The 17,509-nt window shown below is 33.7% G+C and overlaps 2 protein-coding genes across 2 annotated transcripts; both read left to right on the plus strand.

Moving 5' to 3' along the window:
- Positions 1-234: 234 nt before the first annotated feature.
- LOC115984749 (F-box/kelch-repeat protein At3g23880-like) lies at positions 235-1,404 on the plus strand. Its single transcript, XM_031107761.1, has one exon. The coding sequence runs from the start codon at positions 235-237 to the stop codon at positions 1,402-1,404; it is 1,170 nt and encodes a 389-aa protein (XP_030963621.1).
- A 9,910-nt stretch (positions 1,405-11,314) lies between these two features.
- Positions 11,315-12,457, plus strand: LOC115984750 (F-box/kelch-repeat protein At3g23880-like). The gene has a single exon (XM_031107762.1). The coding sequence runs from the start codon at positions 11,315-11,317 to the stop codon at positions 12,455-12,457; it is 1,143 nt and encodes a 380-aa protein (XP_030963622.1).
- Positions 12,458-17,509: the final 5,052 nt, after the last annotated feature.

Below are 17,509 nucleotides of genomic sequence, written 5' to 3' on the forward strand. Positions count from 1 at the left end.
GTACTAAACGAACAAGGACTTGAATTCCTATATTACTGTGCAAGAAACCAAAGCCAAGTAGAACTTAGTTTTCTACTATCACTAGGATAAAGCCAAACCGACTTTAGCCATCCAAATAAAAGCCACATGCACAACAACCCACAAGGCACACAACAAGTGCTTCAAATTGAAAATTTTCTCGACACTCTAAATTCGGCAAAGCCGAGAAAAAAAGAGAAAAAAGAAAGATACGGAATGACGGAGTATCTGCCATGCGATGTGTTCCTGGAGATCCTGCATAGACTACCCGTGAAATCCCTAATCCGATTCAGGTGCATATCCAAATCATGGAACTCTCTAATCACAAGTCCTGCCTTCATCAATTCCAATCTCACTCGATCACACTCCAATTCCAACAAATTAATTGTTACGTATTCTGATGTCAACACGGGTTACAAATTAATTCACGAAGAAGACAATGACAATAATGACTCGTCATCTGAACAAATTCAACAACTTGAGTTCCCGAATAATTTTCGTCGCAATTTTCAAGTAGTCGGTTTCGTTAATGGATTGTTTTGCCTTTATGATCAAAGCCGTTATATCGTTTGGAATCCCTGCATTAGAAAATCTATTGCCCTTCCCAATCCTTCCGTTACGATCTCCTTTCTTTTTTATCTAGCGTTTGGGTTTGATATTGGCCTTCCCAATCCTTCCGATACGACCTCCATTCTTTCTTATCTAGCGTTTGGGTTTGATTCTAGGATCAATGATTATAAGCTGTTGAGAATTGCATTTCAACCTATAAATATTAGCGCCACAAAACCTCTGGTTGAGGTTTACTCTGTTAACGAGGGATCTTGGAGAATAACGAGTGGTGGAGACTCGTATCCGCCTGGAGTTTATAGTAGTAATCGGTCCCTATCAACAGCCGTTTCTTTAAATGGAGCTGTTTATTTTGCCGCGTATCATAGTGATGCCCGAGGTTCAATAGTTTTGTCATTTGATTTGGGTGATGAGGTTTTCCACGTGATATCCTTGCCAAATGGTAATTTTAAATTTGAGGCTGATATTGATATCTTGGTATTCAAGGGATTGATTTCTCTAATATGCCATGAGTATATGGGTGAGCGTTGTTCTTTTTTTGTGATGAAAGAGTATGGCGTTGTTGATTCTTGGACTAAACTGTTCACTATTGACCTCAAGACGCAATCCTGTAGAGTGTTAGCTTTCCGGAAGAATGGTCTTTTATTAGTGCAGTACGAACTATTACTTGGTTGGGAGCTCTGTTCATATGACCTTGAGAGCCAACGAGTGAAGAATTTGGGGTATTCTAGAAGGAGGAGCCCAGGTTATTCTTGTGCTGATAATTATGTGGAGAATCTTTTCTTACTTGACAAACCAAATGATGCAGTTTCCAAGTGAAAAGTGAGCAAGAAGAGAAAGTGGAAATAAAAAGGCTCGATTCAAGAATTCAACTCAAAATTCAGCATTTACATTCCTAAATTCTATTTTATTCTTGGCATATACTAGATATTTTTGTGTTGCTATACTTAAATATTAAGTGTCAAACCTCAATACATGGCTTTTGGATTTTAATTTGTACTTGAACGGATATAAAGAGTGGTAATAATTTTTTAACTTTTTTTATAGGTAACTTAGCAAAATTGTATCATTTTAGAGAAAACTGAAAAAAAAAAAAAAAAAAAAAAAAAAAAAAAAAAGACCTCATGTACACAGGTAGTATACAAGAGAGTCTTAGAGTCTAACAAAAACAACATGAAGTCCACAAAATCCTCCAAAAAGGAAAAAGACAGCCTACTCAAGGCAGCCATCCAATCATACAACAATCACAGAAAAACAATTTCAACTAGAATGATGTACTCTCTGTCCCGTAAAAAATAATCCTATTTCTTGCCAAATGATCCACATTAAACATTGGGTGATAGCCCCCCCCCCCCCCCCCCCCCACCCAATAACAGGGATTGATGATAGCCAAAAATCTCCATTGTGGTGGAAGAAGATGCTCTTAAGAGTGGTCAAAATTGTTAAATACGATTTTGTGGTTTCGGTTGTTGAGGGGATGAGTCATTTCCAAGAACGAAATGGTAAATATAAATGGAGACCTATGAAGCACGGACGCGGCACCGGAGGTGCCACACCCGCGTCGGATGCGGCCGGACGCGGCGACGCGCGAGGGACGCCGTTGCCCGCGCGTCCGGCCGCGTCCGACCGAGTCCTGCCACGTGGCAGGCTCGGGATCTTAGCCGACTCGCGCCGATGCGGCTCCGACTCGGGCCGATTCGGGCTGAATCGGGCCGACTCGGGCCGTATCGGCAGATATCGGCCGAAACGGCCGATTCAGGCCGATATCTGCCGATTCAGGCCGAAACGGCCGAAATTTAAAAAAAAAAAAAACACACACACACACACAGAACGCACCGTTTAATCTAAATACTAAACCCTACTCACTCGTTTCTCACTCTCATTAGCTCTCTGCCTCTTTTTCATTAGTTCTCTCATCACTACCTCTCTCTCATTCCGTCTCACTCTCTCTTGCTCTGATCTCTGCGACTCTGCCTCTGTCTCTGCCTCTTAAATTTGGTATATATTTGTATAATGTAAAAAAGTATGCTTAGTAATATATTAAAAATATAAATAAAAATATTTTTAATAATTTTTTAATCGCCGAGTCCCGCCGCACCCGCACCCACCTTTTTCAAAAATTGCCGAGTCCCGCACCCGCACCCGAGTCCCGAAACGCACCCGTGCTACATAGATGGAGACTGATGTTATTATCTTTTTTTGTATTCTGAAATTGTCACATCCAATTCATATTTGGTATGAAAATTTGTTTCACTTTCCATTTCATTAGGCTTGCAAAAAATTTTCTGCTATGATCAGCCGTTACCTTCTGATACTGTGTTGTGTACATGACATATTGTTTTGCATCAATGTAAAGTCAATAGCCTATAGGATTATGCCAAACATAAGCTACTGTAATCATGTAACTGTAGGTAGAGTCGTGTTTTGTTAGGGGTTTTTATGGACTAAATGTGTTATGTTGTATTAAGTGTGGGAGTAGCATTGATTTGAGGTTACCCTAGTGACAACCTTAGGGTTTATTTTAAAAATGTAAAAATAATAATAATAATAATGAGCAAAAGCCACTTTTGGTCACCACCGGGCCTGCTGGCCCAAGTGGTATCTAGTCAACTAAGTGACTTTAAGCTCAGGGGTTCTAGCCCAGAATGAGATAATTTGGTCTACATGTTAATTTGGACACTGACAATTTCATGTGATTGGCCACGTTTATGATTACAAAAAGAGGGTTCTAAACGATTTAAAAATTATACATTGGTAGTCTAGGTGGATTACAAGTGCCATGTGACTACCATGATGGTTTGTAATTGTTTCGCGGTATTGACATGGAACGAAAAAAGAGGATAAGATTTTCCACCTTTCTGAAATTGAATTTGTTGTATAGTTTTCTATTCTAATGTTGGGAAAATACAAGGATATAAAAAGGAAGAAAATGGAGTAATGGGGAAAACTTTAATGACCAAATTGGATTATTTTACAAATTTTTAACTATTTTAAAACACTAAGGTCAAAACTGAAAACTAGGAGAATCTTTAAGGACCATAAGTGGTGTTTGCCCAAAAATTTAGTTTTGCTTTGCTGAATTATTTGAAGTAGACTGTAGTCTATTGATTCACTTTGGTTGTTTGTTGATGTGGAAATTAACATTATCGACATTAATGGGGCAAGGAGGATAAATTGGACCTTGTATTACTTCCCCAATATTTTTTTGGCTTTTCAATGGAAAATTGATTATGGTTTGGCAGAGAAGACTTTGGAATAGAATTATGAATATAGAATAGGTTTCTAATTGGGACCCCTTTTTAATCTTTAAAAGTTTTATTGATCAAACAAATATAGGGCAGTATTATTTTATTATTAAATGGTCCTGTTTGCTGTAGGGAAAAAAACTAGATCTATATTTATGGTATATTATATAGAAACTAGTATGTAACCCGTGCTTATACTTGAGAATAGTCAATTGTAATTGTACTATTATGTTTTTCAAATAAAAAAAAGTAATTGTGCTATTATTATTAGCTTGGGCTATTAAATATATTGAATATTAGTTCAATCAGGACATTTGAAGGTATTTTAATGGTTTTCCTTTGCAATTTTAATGATATTGGTTACAGCAAGTTTCTCATCACATTGCTCGGTTACATTTATGAATAATCATAATTAAATATATAAAACTTTTGGCCTTTATATATATATATATATATATATATATATATGGGCAAATTATAATTTTCCCACCTATGGTTGGGCCAAATAACAAAAGGCTGAGAAAGCTTGTATTTATTTAGCGTCTAATATGGGTTTAGTTATACCACATCAACTACATTAACCAAATTTGGAAAATAAATAAGAAGACGAAGAAGAAGAAGAATGATCAAACAATATATTGAAATTTATAATCTACAGGTAGAACTTTTTGGAGGTTGAAACTGTTAGAGACTGCTGAAGCAGAAATTATAATCGACAGTTTATTAAATAGAGCTTTCCGTATAACGGGATTACACGCCTAAATTCTTTTGGTTAAATTTAGCTTTCCAAAAACTGCCAGAGACAAATATTCTTTTGGTTACAGAAACTGTTGGGCCATAATTCTTTTCTTATGTCAACAATACTCTACATGAACTATTCAGCCCCTCTCATTAAACAATATCTACATAAACTGTTCAGACTCTCTCACTTATCATTTCTGCTTCCAATTCTTTTCCAATGTCAAGGATACTCTACATATCATCCACTTTAGAGCCAAATATTCTTTTGGTTACCTAAACTATTTGGCCAACAATGGAATCTCCTTCCAAAGCAATAGGCGTGTAATTGCTTTATTTATGTCCATGTGATGGCCAAGAGTACAATCTAATACAATCAAAGCTAATATAAGGGATTTTTAATTGATTCCTGTTAAGGTCATATTTTATGTAATTTGCTAATCCTTGACAAAATACACTTTACTTGTAATTGAGTAGATCTAAGTTGGGTTCAATACATCAAGAAATATGTTGTTTAAACAAATATATCAAGTGTTAGTATTAAAGTCATGAAGATTGATCCAAGAAACAAGTGAAGAAAAGCTGTTTCATTAAGTCTCGACATATAGCTCGACAAATACTGCTATTGAGATTAAATGGGAAACTCGATAGATGCTTGACACATGCTAAATCTATCAAGAATTACGATTTCCAAATCAAAAATTCTACCCAAGCTTGTTTATTTGTTTAGGATTTCTTTTCTCACAACCCTAGACATATATAAGGCTTATTTTAAGAGCCATTAAACACGGAAACAAAGACCAAGAGTTTATTTTTCTCTATAAGAAGTTACTGCGTTTGTACGCCATAGGATTTTGTAACCAAGTGCTTCCTAATCTTCATGGTTGATGAAGTGAAGAACTTTGCAATCAATAATAGCCATTCAAGTTGCTGGAATTAGTCACGTACTAAGATCCGTGCAAAAAAGTTAGTCCAATTGGGTATTAGAGTAAAGGTACGACTGTAGGTTGGTATTTTGGAATAGGCCAGGGTAATTGTAAGATTCTTTATATTTGTAATCGCTTGATTGTTGATTAATAGATTCTTGGGAGTGGTAACCTTAAATTCACTCTGTGGGGCTTTTGCCTTATGAGAGGTTTTCTCCATTTGTCAACAAATCATTGTGTTAAATTTATTTTCAGCTGCATTTAGTTTATTTGGTGATTTGTTGGTACCTCCACGATTTGCATGTCATTTGAATTTATTAATTAACTTAGGTAATTGAATTAATTAATTGGGATCCAGATATCTTAACCCAACAATTCCAATGATGAAGGACAGATTCACTTAAATGAAAAGACCAAGAGAAAAGGAAAAGTAGCATGTTTTAAGTATAGTAATGAATTTCAGTATCCACGCCATACATTGTAGAAATCAGTAATGACAAAACAAAAGTTATAATCTTACACTACATGATTTTCACACTCTTTTTGGTGTATCCCTACCTAGAACTTCCCCACATGTTAACCAAACAAAATTGTTGAGGTATCCACGTACACCACAACACTACATGAAGAAATTAGAGTCACACTAGGTAATACTTAAAAATGAACAAACCCATATTGTCTTTATGTGGCCTTAGGTTAGGAAGGTTGCCTTGAAGTTAGTGTAAGGTTCATCACCAACTCTAGCAATAGGACAGTGATTTTATTGAAACCATTTTGCTTGTATGCTATTTTATGTGTTTGCATATGTTTAGGATGACTACAAACAGCAGTGATAACTGTGCTACCTCCTGGAAGAATACCAGTTGAAACTTTCTTTATCGAAGGATGACTACAAACACATTATATAGGCAGAAAGCTGACCCATTTGGCTGCTTCATGTGAACGTAGTAGGAAAGCCGAAAGCCCCTTAGACCAGCTATTTTACTCATCATTTGCGCCAGCTAAATTAGAAGGTAGGCAGAAAGCTAGAAGCACATTTTCTTTACAGTTCAAAAAAGATGCATTGACCATACTTCAAAAAATATATATATATTGACCATTCAACCCAAAAAAATGAACGAAATTCTTGACCAATAAAAGAGCCAAGATATCAAGATTTTCATTAAATGAGAGAGGCAAATAAACCCAGCAATCAAAATCAAAATAACAATCATCCACACCATAGCACGAAAGAGGCAATAACAAAATTTATAATGGAAAAAAAAAAATCAATCAAAAGGAACAATAATATTAATCTAATCCTTACATTGAATTATTAAGCGGGGATACTTGAATTGAATCATTCAACTTCTGTCAGTATTTATATACTGTGAGGAGATGAAGAGAGGGAGGAGGGATGACAAAGAGAATGCCGATAGAAAGCCGAACTCTGAAGATTTGAAACTGCTTTAGAAGGGAGAGAGGCTGGCAAGCTAAAGGGTTGCCATTGAGAAATTGAACCATTGCAAAATTGAAACATTGAAGGGTTAAAACACAATAAATTAAAAGGTGGGGAGTAAGAAAGTTGAAACCATGAAACATAAAAGGGTTTTCGTTGAAAAATTGAAACCGTGAAACACATGCTTGGGTTTGAGCTTTATGGTGGAATTAAAGCCATAAAAATTGAGCTTTATTGTGGAGATATGGCTGGGAATTATTTTCTTTTTATTAGTATTTTAAAATTGAGAAAAATAATTTATGAATTGTAGAAAAAATTTCGGGAAAAATGATGGTAATGACATGGCTACTGATGTGTCAAGGTGAGCATAGCAACATTAAATGCTACGTTTCAGATTTTAGATTTACTAGTTGTTAACCTGTGCAATGCACGAAAATAGTTATAGAATGAGTTTCAGAAGAAAAAAAAAAAAATTGTTAGGTTCTAAGGAATTAGGAACTAATGTATTATAACTTCATTTTGTAATGTTGGCAAACCATGATCAAAACGTTTTATTCTTATTTAGACTTGTTTAGACCTGCTCAAAGTATGTTTTTTTATGTAAATTTGGAATAGAGTTACTGTAGGATTTACTGTGTAAATTTGCCTGGCTCGATCGATCGAAAGTCGTGCAGATTGTTTTTTCTGTAGAATTTCCAACTCAGCCAAATCCCATTTGACATATAGGGTTTTATGTTTTGCCTTAAGTATAAAAAGGAAAACCCTAGCCATGTTTTGAGGTTGCTCTTTATGCTCTGTATGTGAATCTTCTGTGAGATCTAGAGGAGTTTGCCTTCACATACACTTAGGGTTTCCAATCTCAAGATTGATGTCTAGAGCTTGGTGATCAATTCAGTTGCAGATTCAAGAGCTTAAAGTTACACAAGCGAGAGTGCTTGTACTTGCTGGGAATCCAAGAAAGAAGTAGTCCGTGGACTTGGAGCTATCACGTGGTCGTGGTAGTAAGTTTCCTACTCGAGGTAGTAATAGGATGTTAGTAGTCTAAGTCGCTATTGTATAAACTTCAATTCTTTCATAGTGGATTCAGTTTTACCTTGAGGATAGTTAGGTTAAATCATCCCTAAGTTTTTTACTGGTTTGGTTTTCCTGTGTTATCATATTGTTGTGTTTATTTTCCGCACTTGTCAATGATATGATTTATATGTGTTAACCTAGATCTACATAATTTACCTAAGTTAATCACTTGGCTAAATAACTAGATTAATCTGATTGTGTTTAAGGAATCTAAAAACGTACAAAACAAAAAACAAAAAAACAAACAAACAAAACAAGACAAAGAACAAAAAAACAAAACAAAACAAAACAAAACCATTTTTTTTTAGTTGGAGTAGTAAGCAAAAATGCATGAAATTTATAAAAAAAAAATGATATTGAAATAAATAACACAAAGTTTTATTAATTAGATAGAAGATAGCAATATTGTTTGATTTATTAGTTTTTTGTGGGAAGAAATAAAAGTCTTACATAACGCCATATTAATTACTTTTCTTCATATTGTGTGTTTTATCTTATAATGTTTTGTCTTGTTGTTGCTTTTTTTAAAAAAAAATATAATTTTTATAATTGTTTTGATTGTATGGTAAAAATAAAGAAATAAACATGTACTATTTATTAAAATCACAATCTAATACAATTTTTTAAATCCAAAATTTTCTAATAATTCCCATGGCACCAAGATTTCGTGGTCAATTCTCCCATTGGTGTTAGCATGCTTCTCTTCTTCGTGCTCACTAAACTTTCATTGACTTTCATGAAAGTTAATACAAATATCTTTCATATTTGAGTACCCAGTCAACTTCTATAAGGAGCATCCCATGGGTTTAATAAAGTCATCAAAGACATGTTATTTTACATAAGCAAATTAAAATTCATAAAAGCAATCTATGAAGCCAATTTGATCTCCAAGACCCTAAAATTGATGTTCCTTATGCATGAACCAAACACGCAGTATGCATAATGACCTTTATATAATACTTACACTGTGAATATGTGATGCTGCACATCCTTCAATCATTGATCGGGTTTCTAAATTTTGACGATTATTATTTTTGTTTCGAATTTTTTTTTTTTTTTTTGGTTGCATGCGGTAGTGTGATTTTGAAGGCTGGTGTTTATAAAATAAAAATTAAAAAACTATCACGTGCTTATCTAAATGATGTCACTTTATGTAGATAGGATTTTCACTTAAATAGGTTGTAAAACCTTATTTATATAAGATATGTTATAATATATATACCAAAAGGTATCTATTGAAAAGTCATAACCCTTTAAATTTTATATACCAAAAAGTGTCTATTGAAAGATCATAATCCTTCATATTTGAATATACCAAAAGGTGATTCTCAATATATATATATATATATATATATATATATATATACACCAAAAGGTGTCTATTGATAGGAAAAGTGTCCATTGAATGAAAATGTGCATATTGACTGAAAATGTGTCTATTGATCAAAAATGTACCTATTGGCCGAAAATGTGCCTAATGTTTGGCGTTTTTAAATGTATACATGACATTAATTTATGTAATCATGTGGCACAACGAGAAGTGGTCAACAAAAAATCAAACATTTTGACTATTAGTTACTATATAGATATAGATTTTGCATGTATGCTATTTTGTATGTTTGCATGTGTTTAGGATGACTCCAAACAAATGTGATAACTGAGCTACCTCCTAGAAGAATGCCAGTCGAAACTTTCATTATTGAAGGATGACTACAAATTAAAGTTGACCCATTCGGCTACTTAATGTGAACGTAGTAGGAAAGCCGAAAGCCCATTAGGCTAGCTATTTTACTCACCCTTTGCGCCAGCTAAATTAGAAGATAGGCAGAAAGCTAGAAGCACATTTTCTTTACAGTTCAACGAAAGACGTATTGACCATTCTTCAAAAAAGTTTTAAAAAAAATTTTAAAAAAAAAAACATATTGGCCATTCAGCAAAAAAAAGAATTAACAAAACTCTTGACAAATAAAAAACCAAGATATCAAGAGCTTGATTAAATGACAGAGGAAAAGTGGCGCTAACAAAACTTAAAAAGGGAAAAAAAAAAAAAAAAAAAAAGACATCAATCAAAAGGAACAATACTATTATTCTAATCCTTACATTGAATTATTATGCGAGGATACCTGAACTAAATCATCCAACTTCTATCAGTAAGTATATATTGTGAGGGGAGGAAAAGAGGAAGGAGGTAAGATAAAGAGGCTGGTGTTAGCAAGCTGAAGGGTTGTTGCAAAATTGAAACACTGAAGGTTGAAACCATAAACTCTATAAACCAAAAGGTAAGGAGTAAGAAAGTTGAAACTGTGAAACACATAAAGGTTTCCGTTAAAAAATTGAAGCCTTGAAACACTGGCTTGGGTTTGAGCTTTATGGTGGAATTAAAACCATAAAAATTAGGTTTTGCAGTGGAGATAGAGCTGGGAATTATTGTCTTTTTCTTAGTATTTAAAGTTGAGGAAAATAATTTTTGAATTGTAGGAAAAATTCAAGAAAAATGATAGTAATGACATGGCTACTAATGTGGTCAGCGTGAGCATAGAAACATTAAAAAATGCTACATTTCAATTTTTAAATTTATATATATAGTTAAATATTGATTTGATAGGACCTTTTTTTTTTTTTTTAATGAAATAAGATTTTCATTTTTATTGAAATTGAAAAAGAATAGAATAGAAAAATAAGGATATTTACTAAAGAACTTGTAGGGCCTACAACACACATACTATTTCAAATTTTTTTTTTTTAGGGAAAAAAATATAATTTTTGTTAGTGAAATTTAATTGTCTTTCACAAGACTATTGTGAAAATACACCCACTAAACGCAAGATTAAAGAAGAGAGAAGAAAATAATGGACATAAGGATTTACATGGTTCGACACTTGCCTGCATCTATAGGCGGCAACAAAGAAAGTTCTACAATAAAATAAGGAGATTACAATAGTAGCATACAAGCACTCTCACAAGACCCAAGCCCTAAATACGCCATTGACTCTTACACACAAATAAAAAGCACCCTATTGTATTTGCACTAGTCTTATTTATATAAATATATATATATATATATATATATAACAGTGCAAAACGAACAAGAACTTGAATTCCTATATTACTGTGCAAGAAACCAAAACCAAGTAGAACTTTGTTTTCTACTATCACTAGGATAAAGCCAAACCGACTTCAGCCATCCAAATAAAAGCCACATGCACAACAACCCACAAGGCACACAACAAGTGCTTCAAATTGAAAATTTTCTCGACACTCTAAATTCGGTAAAGCCGAGAAAAAAAGAGAAAAAAGAAAGACACAGAATGACGGAGTATCTGCCATGCGATGTGTTGCTGGAGATCCTGCATAGACTACCCGCGAAATCCCTCATCCGATTCAGGTGCATATCCAAATCATGGAACTCTCTAATCACAAGTCCTGCCTTCATCAATTCCAATCTCACTCGATCACACTCCTATTCCAACAAATTAATTGTCAAGTATTCGGATCTCAACATGGTTTACGAACTAATTCACGAAGAAGACAATGACAATAATGACTTGTCATCTGAACAAATTCAAGAACTTGAGTTGCAGAATAGTTTTGGTCGCAATTTTATATCAGTCGGTTACGTTAATGGATTGTTTTGCCTTGAATCAGGCCGCTATATTGTTTGGAATCCCTGTATTAGAAAATTTATTGTCCTTCCCAACCCTTCCGTTACGGCCTCCTCCTTTGCATGTTATCTAGCGTTTGGGTTTGATCCGAGTACCAATGATTATAAGCTGGTGAGAATTGCATTTCAATATAAAAATCTTAGCAACAAAAAACGAGCCAAAAAACCTCTGGTTGAGGTTTACTCTGTTAACGAGGGATCTTGGAGAATAACGAGTGGTAGGGACTCGTATCCGCCTGGGGTTGATATCAGTGATTGTTCCATGTCAACAGCAGTTTCTTTAAATGGAGCTGTTTTTTTTGCTGCAAATCGGTGTGATGCCTGGAGTTCAATAGTTTTGTCATTTGATTTGGGTGATGAGGTTTTCCGCGTGATATCCTTGCCAAATGGTAATTTCAAATTTGAGCATGGTATTCATATCTTGGTATTCAAGGGATTGCTTTCTCTAATATGCCATGAGTATATGAGTGAGCGTTGTTCTGTTTTTGTGATGAAAGAGTATGGCGTTGTTGATTCTTGGACTAAACTGTTCACTATTGACCTCAATAGGCAATTCTGTAGAGTGTTAGGTTTCCGGAAGAATGGTCATTTATTAGTGCAGAAAGAAGTATTACTTGGTTGGGAGCTCTGTTCATATGTCCCTGAGAGCCAACAAGTGAAGAAGTTGGGGTTTTGTAGAAGCTCATGTTATTCTTTTGCTGATAATTATGTGGAGAATCTTTTCTTACTTGACAAATCAAATGATGCAGTTTCCAAGTGGAATGTGAGCAAGAAGAGAAAGTGCAGATAAAAAGGCTCCAGTATTCAACTCAAAATTTCAGCATTTACATTCCTAAATTCTATTTTATTCTTGGTATGTGCTAGATATTTTTGTGTTGCTATACTTAAATATTAAGTTTCAAACCTCAATACATGGCTTTTGGATTTTAATTTGTTCTTGAATGGATATAAAGAGTAGTCATAATTTTTTAACTTTTTTTTTTTATAGGTAACTTAGCAAAATTGTATCATTTTAGTGAGAGGAAAAAAAAAAAAGACCCCATGTACACAGATAGTATACAAGAGAGAGTCTTAGAGCAGGGACGGAGTTAGGATTTCGAGTAAGGGGGGTGAGATAAACTCAAACCCAAATGCTTAAAAAATTTGTTATAGCCTAAACCTTCATATTGTAGCTATAGATTAACCCAAAGACAACCATGTTTTTTTTTTTATCGAAGTTACTTATAAAAGAATATATATATATATATATATATATATAGTGTGTGTTTATTCCAAGCTTCTTTGGGGAACTTCATCAAACACTTAAGCTGTAATTATCCCTTACTAATGCTTTAAGATAAATTTCATAAATCATTTAGAACCCAGAATAGAAACTCACAGAAAGAATCAAAATTTAATAAAAATTTGAATTAAAAAAAGTGTATTTTTTTGTGAAAACAGGAAAGTATTGAAAAAAATAGAGAATGAAAATTCAAAATCACATTTTATATTTTGATTTTTTTCATTGGGCTAGGGGGCTTGGCCCCACCCCCGGCGAGAGTCCAAGCATAGCTACGTCCCTGTCTTAGAGTCTTAACAAAAATAACATTAGTCCACAAACTCCTCGAAAGAGGGAAAAGACAGCCTACTCAAGGTAGCCATCCAATCATACAACAATCACAGCAAAAACAATTTCAACTAGAATGATGTACTTTCTGTCCTTCAAAAGTACCCCTATTTATTGCCAAATAGTCCACATTAGAGATTGAGAGATAGCCCCCCGAATAACAGAGGACTGATTGTAGCCAAAATCCCCATTGTGGTGGAAGAAGATGCTCTAAAGAGTGGTCAAAATTGTTAAATTCGATTTTGTGGTTTTGGTTGATGATGGGATGAGTCATTTGCAAGAACGAAATGGTAAATGTAAATGAAGACTGAATTTATTATTTTTTTCTGTATTCTGAAACTGTCGCAGCCAATTCATATTTTGTATGAAAAATTGTTTCACTTTCCATTTCATTAGGCACGCTAAAATATTTCTGCTATGATCAGCCGTTGCCTACTTGCCTTCTGATACTGTGTTGTGTACATAACATATTGTTTTGCATCAACGTAAAGTCAATAAAGTAAAGGATTAGGCCAAACATAAGCTGCTGTAACCATGTAACTGTAGGTAGAGTCGTGTTTTGTTAGTGTATTTTATGGATTAAATGTGTTATGTAGTATTGAGTGTGGGACTTGCATTGATCTGAGGTGACCCTCGTGACAACCTTAGGGTATATTTTTAAAATGTAAAAAATTAATAAATAAATAAAAATTAATGAGCAAAAGCCACTTTTGGTCATTAAATTTTGCCTCATTTTTCCTATTTAGCTAGAGTTCTTAAAATAGTAATAGAATCCTTAAATTTTTTAGAATGAAATAATTTGGTCTACATGCTAATCTGGACACTGACATTTCATGTGATTGGGCATGTTTATGATTAAAAAAAAAAAAATTCTAAAACAGTTTAAAAATTATAAACTGTTAGTCTAGGTGGATTACAAGTGCCATGTGACTATCATGATGGCTTATAATTGCTTCATGGTATTGACATGGAACAAAACAAGAGGATAAGATTGTCAACTTTTCTGAACTTGAATTTGTTGTATAGTTCTCTGTTCTTATGTTGGGAAAATACAAGGATAATAAAAAGAAAGAAAATGGAATAATGGAGAAAATTTTAATGACCAAATTGGATTATTTGTCAAATTTTTAATTATTTTAAAAATCTAAGGTCGAAACTGAAAACTAGGAGAAACTTTAAGGACCGTTTGAGCATCCACAGCAGTGGAGCTAAATATTTAGCTATTTAGCTCCACTAAAACTTACTTTATCTATTTTACCTATACATATGCATGCATACGCTACAGCAATGGATCTATTTTAACTTTCAACACAATAAAATAATATAAACTTCACAATAAAATATTATAATCACTACAATAAAATAATATATTCTACTAACAAAAAAAACATTCACAGTACCTACCACAGCCAACCACAACCACCACCACCACCACCACCACCGCAGCAGGAAAAAGATGAATAAATAAATAAACCCAAATATCAAATCTTTTTCCTCAGCCACCGCCACAACCACAACCACCACCACCACCAGAAAAGAAAAAAAAAAAAAAAAAAAAAAAAAAAAAAAAAAAAAAAAAAAAACCCAAATCTCTGTAATAGGCGATCGGCAGCGTGGTTCTGTGATTGGCGGCGTGGGTCTGAGATCGGCGGCTTGGGACGGCTGGGTTGGGCCGGCGGCGGGGAATGAGGGATCTTGAGAGAGTGATGGTGAGAGAGGAGAGTGACGGTGAGTTTTGAGAGCTTGTCAGGACGGCTGGTCGGGCCAAAGTGAGAAAGAAGATGAGAGCTTGAGGATAGCTGGTCGGGCCGGAGTGAGAAAGAGGATGAAAGCTTGAGAACGGCTGGTCGGGCCGAAGTGAGAAAGAAGATGAGAGCTTGAGGGAGTTCTGGGGAGAGGAAGAGAATTCAGAAGAGTGAGAGAGAGAGGCACAAAGTGAGAAAGAGATGAAAGAAATAAAATAAAATAAAAGGGAACGGTATATTTTAATCCCGGTAAGAATTAAATAATATTATTTTTGTTTAGCTTAGATGAACAGTACACATCTATTTATAGATGTGTACTGTTCATGTGGAGCTAAAAAATATGGATATAGCTCCACTGCTCGAGCGTAATTTTAGTATCAATGGAGCTAAATTATAGCATTATAGCAATATAGCACCACTGCTGTGAGTGCTCAAGTGCTGTTTGCCAAAAATTAAGTATAATTTTGTTTAGCTGAATTATATGAAGTAGACTGCAGTCTATTGATTGACTTTGGTTGTTTGTTGATGTGGAAAGATTATTGACATTAATGGGGGCAAAGAGGGTAAATTGGACCTTGTATTACTTCTACAATAATTTTTTTGGCTTTTCAATGGAAAATTGATTATGGTTTTGCAGAGAAGACTTTGGAATAGAATTATAAATATAGAATAGGATTGTAATTGGGAGCCCTTTATGGTATATTAGATAGAAAGAAGGAAGATGATGTAAGTGTAAGCAATCACAACATAGGTTTCTTTAGGCAATTGGACATAATTAAAGAAAGTAACCACATCCTCAAAAAGAACCAAAGCTATTGGAGATTGGACTCTTTCATTCAACTTCTAGAGGAATTGGAATTCTGTGCCAAAAAGGAAAGCAATTTAATTAATTTTTTTAATAAAAAGATTCTGGAAACTACTATAACACACAAACTGATCAAACACAAGTATACAATTTATTTTTTTTTTACTTGTCAAAAAAAAAAAAAAAAACCTATTGATATGATGGAGATGTAGTATATATCTTATAGATTGTATTTTTATGTTTCCTTAACCATGTTAGAGAACTGATATGATGGAGATGTAGTATATGTCTTATAGATTATATTTTTATGTTTTCTTGAACCATGTTTGCGAACTGTTGTTATGTTTCCTGTTTTTTGATGGGTAATAAGAGTAATTGATGAAAAAAAAAATAAAGGAAAATATAAAGTGTTCATGATGATGAACACAGAAAAGCAAAAACAGAAAAGAAATCAAGAGGCTATTCTAAGAGGAAAAAAAAAAAAAAACTCTATAAGAGAGGAACAATCCGTAAAACCCCAGCACCAAGACCAATCAAAAAGACTATGCTGGCACAAATCTTTTAACTCATCCAACTTCTACTTAGTATCCTCAAAGGAGTGACAATTTCATTTCGTCCATAAAGTCCAAAACAAACAGCCTGGAATCAAATCCAAATATCTGAACTACAGTTTCCAAGCCAGTGACTCCAACAATTTAACAAGCCTGCCACAGAGCCTGGCATGGCCCTTTCATGGTTTTCTTGGATAGGTTTAATGATTTTCTCTCTTCCCCTTAATGGTACCCATTCTACCCCATTAGATAGTTAGAACTTATGTGATGCAATCTCTCTCATTTTGTGTGTTCCATAAGAGAAAGAATAAGTGCTATAGGAATGTGAATTTTTATTGCTTAGTTATTTACCAAAACTATCATCTACACAAATACTTTTTACGTGTCCCCCATTGTGCTTGCCTCAATTTTTTGTTAAAAGGCCTTTTAAATTTCAACTAATTTGTCAAGAGTCTTGTAACTTAATTAATACCTCCCTTTACACAAAATACCTGGGGTTTTAAGAGGAAAAGAGTTTGTAACTATCTAAAAATTACAAATTTGATAAGAGAAAAGGTTTCTACTTTTTTTTTTTTTTTAAACCTAATTTGGAGAAAAACCATTCAAACTTCTATATCTTTTTGTTGAATAAGAATTTTGAAAATCTAACTGTTGGATTACATGTTTTTATTATAATCTCATACTTGCAAAATTTCAATAAAATCAAAGATCAATAGTTATCTATCTTCTCTACTATTAATAAGAGGTTTCCCTTGTTTCGTCTCCAATTTTTGGTTTACCAAAACATCCTTATACAAATTTTGAAATAACATACTCTTTAGTTTAATTTTTTTTTCCTACAAAAAATGTTAAAACAATAATACTATCTCACGTACAAAAGGGAAAAAAAAACTATAATTCTTACCACCCATTTGCATTTAAATATCTGGTTCTTATCTATATTTGTTATCTATTTGAATTCAAATACTTTAATTATCTTCATTAAAAAAAATACAATATTACTTCAAAAAAAAAAAAAAAAACCACTACCTCACGTAAAAACTACTCATTCTTATCTCAAAATTTCTAGGGTTTTTTTTTTATAATTCTTTAAAAATAAAAAATAAAAACTATAGGGTGACTATGAAAACATATA

This window comes from Quercus lobata, chromosome 4, assembly GCF_001633185.2.
Source record: "Quercus lobata isolate SW786 chromosome 4, ValleyOak3.0 Primary Assembly, whole genome shotgun sequence".
Taxonomy (NCBI): domain Eukaryota; kingdom Viridiplantae; phylum Streptophyta; class Magnoliopsida; order Fagales; family Fagaceae; genus Quercus; species Quercus lobata.